Source organism: Prunus persica, chromosome G6, assembly GCF_000346465.2.
Source record: "Prunus persica cultivar Lovell chromosome G6, Prunus_persica_NCBIv2, whole genome shotgun sequence".
NCBI classification, from domain to species: domain Eukaryota; kingdom Viridiplantae; phylum Streptophyta; class Magnoliopsida; order Rosales; family Rosaceae; genus Prunus; species Prunus persica.
This window is the reverse complement of record NC_034014.1, coordinates 4,084,710-4,097,735: the sequence shown is the minus strand read 5'-3', so window position 1 is coordinate 4,097,735 and position 13,026 is coordinate 4,084,710. Positions and strand designations below refer to the sequence as shown.

At 40.7% G+C, this 13,026-nt stretch overlaps 3 protein-coding genes across 5 annotated transcripts; 2 read left to right on the top strand and 1 right to left on the bottom strand.

The window, feature by feature from the left end:
• Positions 634-3,182, top strand: LOC18775532 (pentatricopeptide repeat-containing protein At2g29760, chloroplastic). Its single transcript, XM_007206364.2, has one exon. It carries the CDS (start codon positions 759-761, stop codon positions 2,973-2,975), a length of 2,217 nt encoding a protein of 738 aa, XP_007206426.1. The 5' UTR covers positions 634-758; the 3' UTR covers positions 2,976-3,182.
• Positions 3,281-5,505, top strand: LOC18774835. 2 transcript variants are annotated; one of them, XM_020565514.1, is made up of 4 exons: positions 3,281-3,736; positions 3,835-3,880; positions 3,978-4,138; positions 4,229-5,505. In XM_020565514.1, exons 1-4 carry the CDS (start codon positions 3,548-3,550, stop codon positions 5,249-5,251), a joined length of 1,419 nt encoding a protein of 472 aa, XP_020421103.1. In that variant the 5' UTR covers positions 3,281-3,547; the 3' UTR covers positions 5,252-5,505. The 2 variants fall into 2 exon arrangements, with proteins under 2 accessions (XP_020421103.1, XP_020421102.1); XM_020565513.1 differs by having other exon boundaries at positions 3,281-3,739.
• On the bottom strand, positions 5,647-8,411 carry LOC18775249 (zinc finger CCCH domain-containing protein 25). 2 transcript variants are annotated; one of them, XM_020565510.1, is made up of 4 exons: positions 7,977-8,411; positions 7,579-7,876; positions 6,346-7,175; positions 5,647-5,850 (listed from the first exon to the last, which is right to left on the bottom strand). In XM_020565510.1, exons 1-4 carry the CDS (start codon positions 8,321-8,323, stop codon positions 5,847-5,849), a joined length of 1,479 nt encoding a protein of 492 aa, XP_020421099.1. In that variant the 5' UTR covers positions 8,324-8,411; the 3' UTR covers positions 5,647-5,846. The 2 variants fall into 2 exon arrangements, with proteins under 2 accessions (XP_020421099.1, XP_007207946.2); XM_007207884.2 differs by lacking the exon at positions 5,647-5,850 and having other exon boundaries at positions 5,933-7,175; positions 7,977-8,408.

The window sequence follows — 13,026 nt, the reverse complement described above, 5'->3', positions numbered from 1 at the left end:
CACTTTTACTCAACTCAATTGTGACGTGCTAAGATTGTATTGGATGGGAAATCATGACCTGTTGAGAACTTGGCAATTTTTTATGTCTACTCTCGCATTAGCATTAGCAAAAAATAAAGTTAAAATGAAACACAAAGAAGAGTGATTGCATAAATACATCACTACTGTCGTAGTCTTGTTGTAACGGGGGATGCCCTCCACTGTAAAATAACTTGACAAATCTATGCCGATTTCGACTAAAAAGAAGACAAAAAATCACACCTGCTGCTTAGGTTCGGAACAAGAATGAAAGAAAGGTGATGATATATAATATGTATTACTATTAAATTAACCAATGAAGTCAAAACTAGTTAGTATTATTATTAGTGTTTAAAGTAGTTAAATGGTAAAATATTGATCTTAGTTTGTAAGAAATAATGTCAAACCCACAAATTTGTTAGATAATTTTTTTTCCTTATTAATTCTGCACTTATGCTTAAAACTATATCGTTTTAGATTGTTAAATCTAACAGTCAAACCTCAAGTGACATTTTTTTAAAAAATAAGTGGAAGATCAAAACCAAAAGACATCCATATGATGAAATTCCCTCCCATTCTATAATTATTCTTTGTTTTTTATAAATATGTGAATACATTAAAAAAAAAAATGAAAATCATACGTGACGTGGCACGCGATTCTGATAATGATAGATCATATGACATAATGGGGTTTGGAACCTAAAGTGAATGGAGTTACTGTGAGACTGACCACAGAAGAGATGGCTTCTCTAAGCACCCCACTTATCTCTCTGCCACGTCACCCAAACTCTTCGTCCCCAACCTTCAGTACCGACCTTCGTTTCTCAAGCCACCCAGCTCTTTCACTAATAGACCAATGCACCAGCATAAAGCAGCTAAAGCAAGTCCATGCCCAAATGCTTCGTACAGGTGTTCTCTTTGACCCGTACTCCGCCAGCAAACTTATCACCGCCAGCGCTCTCTCCTCGTTCTCGAGTCTCGATTATGCCCGCCAGGTGTTTGATCAAATTCCGCAACCAAATGTCTACACTTGGAACACCCTCATTCGCGCTTATGCGTCTAGCTCCGACCCGGCTGAAAGCATCCTCGTATTTTTGGACATGCTTGATCACTGTTCTGAATGCCCCGATAAATATACTTACCCTTTTGCGATTAAAGCGGCTTCGGAGCTCCGGGCTTTGCAGGTTGGAAGAGGTTTTCATGGCATGGCAATAAAGGCCTCGCTTGGGTCGGATATTTATATTCTTAATTCGCTCGTTCATTTTTATGGGTCGTGTGGGGATTTGGATTTGGCACGTCGGGTTTTCATGAAGACTCCTAAAAAAGATGTTGTTTCTTGGAACTCTATGATCACAGTTTTCGCGCAGGGGAATTGCCCCCAGGAGGCATTGGAGTTGTTTAAGGAAATGGAGGCGGAGAATGTGAAGCCGAATGATGTAACGATGGTAAGCGTGTTGTCAGCTTGTGCAAAGAAGGTGGATTTGGAGTTTGGGAGGTGGGTTTGTTCACATATTCAAAGGAATGAAATTAAAGAGAACTTGACTTTGAACAATGCTATGCTTGATATGTACGTGAAATGTGGGAGCGTTGATGATGCAAAAAGATTGTTTGATAGGATGCCAGAGAAGGATATTGTTTCGTGGACTACCATGCTTGATGGGTATGCTCAGTTGGGGAACTATGAGGAGGCTTGGCGGGTTTTTGCCGCAATGCCTAGTCAAGACATTGCTGCTTGGAATGTGCTCATTTCTTCTTATGAACAAAGTGGTAAGCCAAAGGAGGCTTTGGCTGTTTTTAATGAGTTGCAGAAAAGCAAGAGTCCTAAACCTGATGAAGTCACACTGGTTAGCACTCTAGCAGCGTGTGCTCAATTAGGAGCAATTGATCTTGGTGGGTGGATACATGTTTACATAAAGAAGCAGGTGATGAAGTTGAATTGTCACCTCACAACCTCGCTTATTGATATGTATGCAAAGTGTGGGGATCTAGATAAGGCACTTGAGGTATTTAATTCGGTAGAGAGGAGAGATGTATTCGTCTGGAGTGCCATGATTGCTGGTTTGGCGATGCATGGGCAAGGGAGAGATGCATTGGAGTTTTTCTCAAAAATGCTAGAAGCTAAGGTGAAGCCCAATGCTGTGACATTTACCAATGTATTATGCGCTTGTAGCCACACAGGTTTGGTGGACGAGGGAAGAACATTTTTCTATCAGATGGAGCCAGTTTACGGGGTTGTGCCTGGAATAAAGCACTATGCTTGCATGGTCGATATTCTTGGTCGTTCTGGAAATTTGGACGAAGCTGTAGAGCTGATAGAAAAAATGCCAATACCTCCCACTGCTTCTGTATGGGGGGCTCTTCTTGGGGCCTGTAAACTTCATGGGAATGTTGTGCTTGCTGAAAAAGCTTGTAGTCATTTGCTTGAGTTGGATCCCAGAAACCACGGAGCCTATGTACTCTTATCAAATATCTATGCCGAAACAGGGAAATGGGATGAAGTTTCTGGGTTAAGGAAGCATATGCGAGATGCAGGAATAAAGAAAGAACCAGGTTGTAGCTCAATCGAAGTCAATGGTAGTGTTCATGAATTTCTTGTTGGCGATAATTCTCACCCTCTATGCAAGGAAATCTACTCAAAGTTGGATGAGATGGCACTGAGATTGAAGTCAAACGGATATGTGCCAAACAAGTCACATCTGCTGCAATTTGTTGAGGAAGAAGACATGAAGGACCATGCCCTAATCCTTCACAGTGAGAAATTAGCCATTGCCTTTGGGCTTATTAGCTTGAGTCCATCTCAACCAATTCAGGTTGTGAAGAATCTTCGTGTTTGCGGAGACTGCCACTCAGTTGCTAAACTTATATCTAAGCTTTATGATAGGGAGATATTGCTGAGAGATCGATATCGGTTTCATCATTTTAGAGACGGGCACTGCTCATGTAATGATTATTGGTGAAAATACAAGGTTTTTGCTAGACCATAAACCTCAAACCCTACAGGATGATATGAAATTGTCCATTTTGTTGTCCCTCTCCTCTATATAGCAACATGTCGTACAATCACAGAAATTAGAAGAGAAGTGACATTAAAGTAGCCCTCTTCTCTGTTGTACAAACATGCCGATAATGGAAGTTGGAAGAGAAGTAACAACGTTTTAAACTTATATTCTGTTTAGCTTTAGTTTATTATTACTCCTCTTTTTCTTTCTTACGAATGAGTTGAAGACTTCTTTTTTGGTCAAGTTGGGTTGAAGACTTCAAACAATAGTATGAAGGCAAAACTGAAAATCCGCACAAGGAAAGGCCCCTAATTTCTCATTCAGTTGAGCACATCAAAACTCTTTCTATGCACAAGAACAGAGTATAAAACTTAGCAAATCCAACCTCATTCTGCCACGTGTTAGAATCCCACCTGATGTCAGATCCGTACCCTTCTCATTTTTCATGCGTATAAGCCTCTTATATATACAAGTACTTCATTTCTAACATGTTTTAGGACTCTGTCTCTCTTTCTGAAAAAACGGAGCCAATGGAAGCCTTTGTAAGATCATCTACAACCTTGTTTCCAAAGGCTAATATTATTAACAAACCTCTGCCTCCCTTAAAATCTCTTCTGGGGCGATCTGACATTTGCTTTCTAAGGTCTTTGAACTCCAATGTACATGTTCATCTGCTTCGACACAAAGCTCTTCAATTGGTTGCTCCTTCTCAAACAGAGGTGGTTTGTTTTGTTCGAGTTTTTCAAACTGTAGCTGGTTTGTTTCAATCCAAAATTGATCATCTAATTCAATTTCGTCCCGTAAAATTCACGAGCAGGTTTTAACAACGTCGGAGACAGCAGGAATTGGGATCCAAACAACAGGTAAGTTTACTGTATTCAATCTTCTTTTGTTGTTCAGCATGTTAAACAATGAGTTCCCACTTTCCATATCAAGTGACAATTACTCTCTGCTTTTCAGAGACAGCAGAAACTGTTCATGTTCAATTCCAATTGCACAAGGAGTGCAACTTTGGTGAGAGTTTCCTCCTGGTGGGAAATGAACCTATCATGGGAGAGTGGAACCCTGCAAGTGCTATACCTCTGAACTGGTCAGATGGAAACATTTGGACCGTTGAGCTGGTAAGAAATTCTAAAGGATTTGATCCTTGTTTTGTTCATATCTTATTTTCTTAACAATTTTGATTGGTTTTTTTTATATAATTTGATTAGGATATGCCAGTTGGCATAGCAGTCCAATACAAGTTTATACTGAAAAAAATCACAGGAGATCTATCGTGGCAACCCGGTCCAGACCGAATTCTTCATACCTGGAACACCAAGAACAATATAGCCATTGCTGAAGACTGGAAAGATTCTGAACTTCAGAAAATTAGTGAAGTGCAAATTATGAATCAAAACGAGGCGCTACTTGTAAACCCCGGCTTGGGACCAATTGTTCCTGGGAATGTGACTCTTCCCGGAGAAGAATCTATGCTGAATGTGAACAAGGGTGCAAAAGTTTCAGACAAGATTGCCTCTGCAGATGACAAGCCAACATTTAGCAGCAACAATGAGTTTGTTCTTGAAGAGAAGGCTATCAAATCAGCAGATGGAACTTTGCTTGGTATAAGAAAGGAGGTACGTGTTTCAGACGATGGTAAGTACGTCATGAAAGAGGAATCTATAGGGAAGATAACCCCGTCAACAGTAACAAGCAAGATTCCGGGAAGTGTGGAAGATGAAGAGACCGTGCCTACTTATGGAGGCAATATTCTGGTGCCTAGTTTGACTCCAATACAAGGGGTGCCTTATGAAGAAACAGTACCCAAAGAACTTGGAAAACCAATATCTTCTAAAGAAACACTACCCAAAGAACTCGAAAATTCGATGGCTTCTAAAAAAGCACTTCGAAAAGAACTTGGAATATCAATGTCTGCTCAAGAAGCACTTCCAAAAGAACTTGGAATATCAAAGTCTTCTGAAGAATCACTTCCAAACGAACTCGGAAGATACATGTCTTCTGAAGAACCACTTCCAAAAGAACTCGGAAGATCCATGTCTTTTGAAGAAGCACTTCCAGAAGAACTCGGAATATCCATTTCTTCTGAAGAAGCACTTCCAAACGAACTTGGAAAATCAATGACCTCTAAAGAAGCACTTCCGAAAGAAGTTGGAAGATCGATGTCTTCTGAAGCAGTACTACCCAAAGAACTCGGAAAATCCATCACTAGTGATGGGTACAATTCGGATTGATTCAACAGAGGAACACAGTCCTCGATGAATCCAGTCTCTCTTTTCTTTACCTGTTTTTGCTTACAACTTTGTTTCTGTCTCATTTGGAGACTGGAGATCAGAAACCGGCTATGAAACTGTAAATATGGCTTTCAGCATTTGGTTGACAGCCTCTTCGTTTGAGTATGCTTTCACCTCGAGCAGGTATTTTTTGTTTTTACCTATATATAACAACCTACTTGGTGATTACAATTCTACAGATTTTGTTGCATTTGGAAAGGACAACTGAAATTTTTATGTTTTTGTTTTAGTCCGGGTTATGCTTCAATGCAAAAATTCTTCTGTGGAAAAGACCAACTTAAATTGATTCAGCCCCAACAATTAATTGCATCATGAAGACAAGATCCTTGCTCTTCTTAAAATGCTCCCAAAAATTTATTTCCGAACAAAAGAAATGAACCCCATGCATAGGCCAAAATAGGCCTCTGTCTTGGACAGCAATTCTGAGAGTGCATTTCTATAGATGCAAAACATTATTATTATCCGTAATGTCCCATCCATCCTCGTCAATTCTTCTTACATCGTCGTTCAAAGCCATGCCTGGTTAACCGTGGTTTCACCTGCAAATTTCAGCCCAAAATTAAACTACAATTTTTTTTTTCTGTAAAACGTTTGCACCAACCAAATCCATAACCACCATGATCATCAAACTCGAGTACCAAGATACAACTTTCTATTTAAATGGATTTCAACAACAAAGAGAAACAGGGAATCGATAAATGATTTTATGCAAAGTTGCACAACTATTTGCTGGTCCAAGGCATATATCAACTCTAAACCTCACCCAAGAGAAACACAAAGAGGACCACAACAACAAAAGATAGTAACAACTAAATCTGGTATTTTATGCCCAGCTGCACAAGCTTTGATGGTCAAAGCATGTTAAACTATCTCACAGAAAATAAAGTTAGAAAATACAACAGGAACGATGTTATTGCACGAAATAGACATCAAAATTGCTAAACAAATCCGTATTTGCTTCACACCATTAACTCCCTTTTTACTCTCTACGACGAACTTCTCTGGATTTTGGCTGAAACTCATCATCTTCATACCTTCTCAGTCTCTCTCCTTTCCTCTTATCCTCGCCTGCTCTTGACTTCAGCTCAAATTCATCAACATTGCGTCTTCTTGACCTCTGTTCTTCCCACTTATCTTCTCTTGACTTCGGCTGATATTCATCATCAGCGTACCTTCTCTTTTCTTCTGTCCTATCATGATCCTTAGATTTTGGATCAAATTCATCATCACCAGCATGCCTTCTCAGTCTCTTATCTTCCCTACTATCATCTACCCTCCTATCACGATCTTCTCTAGATTTTGGCTCAAATTCACCATCATCACTACGCCTTCTTGTTCTCCTATCTTCCCTTCTATCATCTTCCCTCTGATCATGATCGTCTCTAGACTTCAGCTTTGGCTCAAATTCCACATCACCACCTTGCCTTCTGGGTCTCTTATCTTCCCTTCTGTCATGATCTTCTCTTGACTTTGGCTGCAATTCATGACCATTTTGCCTTCCTAATCTCTGTTTTTCCCTCCTACCATAATCTTCTCTTGAATTTTGCCCCAATTCATCATCCTCACTGCGTCTTCTTGGTCTCTTTTCTTCCCCCCTACCATGATCTCTTGATCTAAGCTCAAACCTTTCATCATCCTCGTGTCTTCCCAATCTCTTTTCCTCTCTCCCATCACTTTGCTTAGAGTGACTTTCGAAGACCCTCCCATATCCCTTTCCTCTGGAGTGTAAATCTTCTTGAACTTCAGCCTCTGGAACACGATTTGACGGAGTAGTGTTAGATCTTTTCTCACCCTGTTTTGGGCCATCATACCTGTCACGCCCCCATTTCGAGTCTTGATCACCCCAACCTGTGTTTGCAGCTCTCTGGATACAAATAGAACAAAGCACACATGAGCACCAAAATATGTAGATAAAATTATATTTTATATAGAACGGACAAAACACCCCCTCGACATTCAACATAAATGATTATCTGCATAAACTCACCCAACTTCAAGCATGTTAAAAAAATAAAATAAAATAAAATAAAATCAGAAACATACTATACTAAATTAACATACTGGAAACAAATTCAAAATCCCCCCACAACCACACCTCCCAAAAAGAATCCATACTCCATTACATTGCAACAAGCAACAATCAAGCTCCATTATTACTTATACACAATAAATTTCTCAATCATCAGAACCCAAATATGAAGAAACATTGCAAAAATTAACGTGCTGTTCACAGAAAACTAAAATCAATCAGATAATGGAGACCTTACTTGCTCATTGTGAGAAAATCTGCACCCAGCTCCGCGAGTACATTCACCTCTTTGGAAAGCACGGCACACACCTCGTTCCTCCCTCTTCCTCTGCTCTTCCTCTTCATCTTCCTCTTCCTTCTTTTTGTATTTAGTCACATGATCCACCCTAATTGTTCGACCCAAAATTTGAGCTCCATTCAGATTATCCACAGCAAGAACCGTACTTCTCTGGTCCTCATATGCAATAAATGAGAACCCTTTGGATTTCCCAGTCCCTTTATCGCGAACCAGGTTCACGTCGACGACCTCTCCATATCTGAAATCGAATAAAATATCAAACAAGATTAAAATTGAAGAAGAAATTGTATACATGTATATCCCAAATTCAAATTAATTGTATGGTAATAGGAGCTTACTGTGCGAAAACAGCGAGAAGATCACCTTCGGTGAGATCAAAAGGAATGCCGCCGACGTAGACGTAAGCGGAGTCTTTGTACTTGGCGTGCCATGAAGCTTCCTCTGAAATCCCTAATTGGGCTTCTCTGGAATTGATGTTCTGAATTCGTTTCACTAGGGTTAGCGGGTTCATTGCTTGAGTGCAACAAAATTTTGTGCTTCTCCCTTCTCTCTCGGGGTCTCCTGGGTTGAACTTAACCCTAAGTTTTGCCAAAATTCTTCTACACTGTTTCGAAGATGAGCGGATCTCCACGCGGGTCTTATTGGGCTTGGATTCTTTCTCAATCTCAGCCCATCTGGCCGACATAGAGTATCCAATAATATAACCCCAGAAAAAAAAAAAAAAAAAAGTTGAAGTCGATTGCTATTCACACACACACACACAATAATTTGATAACTATAACCAAAATCAAACATAATAAAATTAATAGAAAATTAAAAGTTCGTCTCATGCACACAAAAAACCCTTTAAGAGACGAATTCAAGATTTCAAAATAGGATAGAATAAATTTATTTTAAGAGAAGAAGTTGTTGGCGTGACTTGTGGATATTGACTTACTTTCCTTACACACCAAGAATTCCTATTATAATTGTAATTGATTTACTTTAATTCCTGATTTCCTACTGTAAATAGATTTAGGAATTTATTATTTACTTGCCCATTCAGGTTTCGTTGTATTATAAATATGACCTCCTACAAGGAGAAGAATACACAGAAAATTCCCACAAACAAATATTCTCTCATAGTTTTCATATTTTAGCATGGTATCAGAGCGGCGATCTTGGAATTGCTGACTCTAGTTTCAAAACTCCGCCGCCGCTATGAGGGTTGATGATTTTTTCAACCCTCATGGAGGTAGCACCACCGACTCCTTCTCTCATTCTCAACCAACCATCGTTGAGTTGAGTGCCCAGATGGCTCCGCCCCTACAGATGCAGACTTTGACCCCGAACCCGATCCAGAATCAGGATCCTTTTTTGACGACCCCGACCCCGACCCCGACTATGACGACGACGACCCCGACCCCGACTCCGAAGACGACCCCGACCCGCACTCCGATGATGACCCCAACCCCGAATTTGTCTATGATTCAGACCCCGATCCAGAATCAGGATCTTCTTTTGACGACCCCGACCCCGACCCCGACTATGACGATGACGACCCTGACCCCGACTCTGAAGACGACCACGACCCCTACTTCGATGATGACCCCAACCTCGAATTTGTCTATGATTCAGACCCCGATTCCGATTTCGACTCCGACTCCGGCCCCGACTCATGCTCAGATTCCGATCCAAATTCCTACTCAACCTGTATCCTATGCTTCTTCCGCTGCACAGCTTATGACTTCTAGACTAACGACCCCGACACATGGACCAAATTGCGCATATTGTGGTGATCCGAGACACACTTGTGAGACTTGTTTTACATCGCATGGCTACCCCGATTGGTGGGCTACTCTTACAGATCGAGGACAATGCAATATGACCAGTAATGGTACTGGTTATGGATTCCATACTTCCGATAAGATTGATTCCAAGAGCTGGATAATTGATTCTGGTGCAACTGATCATATGACGTTTGATCCTAATGATTTTCTGAATACTACACAACCTCGACGAACCTGTATTGCAAATGCCAATGGTGTTACTTATCCTGTGACAGGGGCTGGCACTGTTGCACTCTCATCCTCTCTCACACTGTCTAATACTTTACTTGTTCCATCTTTATCCACTAAATTGTTGTCAGTTAGTCAGCTTACTGAACAATTGAATTGTTGTGTACTCATTTACCCGAGTTTTTGTTTGCTTCAGGATATTCACACTAAGGAGATTCTTGGTCGTGGTACTAAGAGATGGGGGCTATATTATGTCGATGACTTCAGTCCCGGCGTGGCTAACAGTGTGACACATTCCTTTGATAGCAAACAAAAGCAAATTTGGTTGTGGCATCGTCGATTGGGACATCCGTCTTTTAGTTATATGAAGCATCTTATACCAGATTTATTCTCAGGTTTCAAAGACTCCGACTTCACATGTGATACTTGTATTTTGGCCAAGAGTCACCGTGTGCCCTACCCGTTGAGTACGAACAAGTGTACTACTCCATTTACATTAATTCACTCTGATGTCTGGGGACCTTCGCCTATCACTGCTCCTTCTGGTGTTCGATGGTTTGTCACATTCATCGATGATTGTACACGGATGACATGGCTTTATTTGCTGAAGAATAAAAACGAGGTGTTTTCCCGTTTTCAGTCCTTCCACAAACAGATGAAAACTCAATTTAATGCTCAAATCCAGATTCTTCGCTCCGACAATGGTGGAGAATTTGTCAATCATGACTTTCAGACTTACTTCCAACAACATGGAATTATCCATGAGACGACTTGTCCTCAGACACCGCAACAAAATGGTGTTGCTGAACGAAAGAATCGACATCTTCTTGAAACCGCCCGAGCACTTCTGATTGGCGCTCATGTTCCTCGCCATCACTGGGATGATGCTATTGTCACTGCAGTTCACCTGATCAACCGCATGCCTTCTGGTGTATTGACCTTTAAAACTCCTTTACAGGTGCTTGCGCAACACAGACATCTACCCTCTGTTTTGGTACTCACACCCCGAATCTTTGGATGCGTGGCTTTCGTTCATCTCCACAAAAATCAACGTAGCAAACTTGATCCCTGTGCGCTTCGTTGTGTTTTTGTGGGTTATGCCACTCATCAGAAAGGTTACCGCTGTTATCACCCTCCTACCCAACGAACCTATGTCACTTTGGATGTGACTTTTCTGGAATCTGAGCTGTTCTTTCATGACCCATCATCCAATTCTGCGCTTCAGGGGGAGATACGAAGTGAAGAACAGAATTGGAGCAACTTGGCAAACAAAGAAATTCTCCCATGTACAGAAATGATTGATCATCCCGAGTCTGGAGCACGAGATTACTCTCTGTTGAAAAGTGACCAATCGCCCATTCATAGCGATCAATTGCCTGACCCACCTGATCCATGCGAAGATATTTCTGATCTGAGTCCCACACCTACAGACAATACAGAACAACAAGATGAAGACCCCCCTTCTAACTCAACAGTACCAACAGACCAATCTCCTGAGAATATCCTTGAGGTAACTACTCCTACTAGACTTGTGCATTTAGATGATAAAACTATTGGATATCAATTACCTTTCAGGCAAAATCGTGGGAAGCCACCAAACCGTTATTCACCGGATATTGGCAAGACATCCAAGTATCCAATTGCAAATCATGTATCCACTGAGAAGCTGTCTGAACCACTCAAGGCTTTTGTGCATCAGTTGTCTGCTATCCATATTCCAACCAAGGTCTCTGAAGCATTGAAAGATCCTAAGTGGGTCCAAGCTATAAAAGAGGAGATGAAAGCTCTTGAGAAAAATCAGACTTGGACATTAGAGACTATACCACGAGGAAAAAAGACTATCGGATGTAGATGGGTGTTTACTATAAAACACAATGCAGATGGATCTATCGAGCGATACAAGGCAAGACTTGTAGCAAAAGGGTACACACAGACCTATGGTATAGACTATGAAGAAACTTTTGCACCAGTTGCAAAGTTAAACACCGTCAGAGTCTTATTGTCCCTTGCAGCTAATTTGGATTGGCCACTACACCAGTTTGATGTAAAGAATGCTTTTCTACATGGTGAACTCACAGAGGAGGTGTACATGGATATTCCTCCTGGATATAATACTACTCAGACTGGAACAGTTTGCAGGTTACGAAAAGCATTGTATGGATTGAAACAGTCACCACGTGCATGGTTTGGACGGTTCACCATGGCAATGAAGAACAATGGTTTCAAACAGTGCAACTCAGATCATACTCTGTTCTTGAAACATCAAAAAGGGAAGGTAACAGCATTAATAATTTATGTTGATGATATGATTATTCTTGGGAATTGAGGTGGCTCGATCGCAGCAAGGCATATTTCTCTCTCAAAGGAAATATGTCTTAGACTTGTTGACAGACACAGGAATGCTAGATTGTAAACCTGCGGACACTCCTATTGTTCAGAATCATCATCTTGGAGAATATCCGGATCAAGTTCCAACTAACAAAGAAAGATACCAAAGGTTAGTGGGAAGATTGATCTATTTGTCACATACTCGACCAGACATTGCTTATGCGGTGAGCGTTGTCAGTCAATTTATGCACTCTCCAAGTGAAGACCACATGAATGCAGTTCTTCGGATACTTAGATATTTGAAGTCTGCACCTGGAAAAGGACTTATGTTCTCAAAGCATGGTCATCTAAATATTGATGGTTATTCAGATGCAGATTGGGCAGGTAATGTAACAGATAGAAAATCCACATCGGGTTACTTCACATTCGTGGGAGGTAATTTGGTGACATGGAGGAGCAAGAAACAAAATGTAGTAGCTTTATCCAGTGCAGAAGCCGAGTTCAGAGGCATGACTAAAGGGATTTGTGAACTTCTTTGGTTAAGAAAGTTGCTTATTGAACTCGGGTATAAACCTACATCCACAATGAATCTCTTTTGTGACAACAAGGCTGCTATAGCCATTACACAGAATCCGGTTCAGCATGATCGTACTAAACATGTTGAGGTAGATCGACACTTCATCAAACAGAAGCTTGAGGCTAAAGTGTTTCAGTTTCCTTTTGTGAAATCCGAGGATCAATTGGCGGATATTTTGACAAAGGCGATTTCCAGTAAAGCATTCCACAATTCACTGGATCAGTTGGGCATTGACGACATCTATGCACCAACGTGAGGGGGAGTGTTGGCGTGACTTGTGGATATTGACTTACTTTCCTTACACACCAAGAATTCCTATTATAATTGTAATTGATTTACTTTAATTCCTGATTTCCTACTGTAAATAGATTTAGGAATTTATTATTTACTTGCCCATTCAGGTTTCGTTGTATTATAAATATGACCTCCTACAAGGAGAAGAATACACAGAAAATTCCCACAAACAAATATTCTCTCATAGTTTTC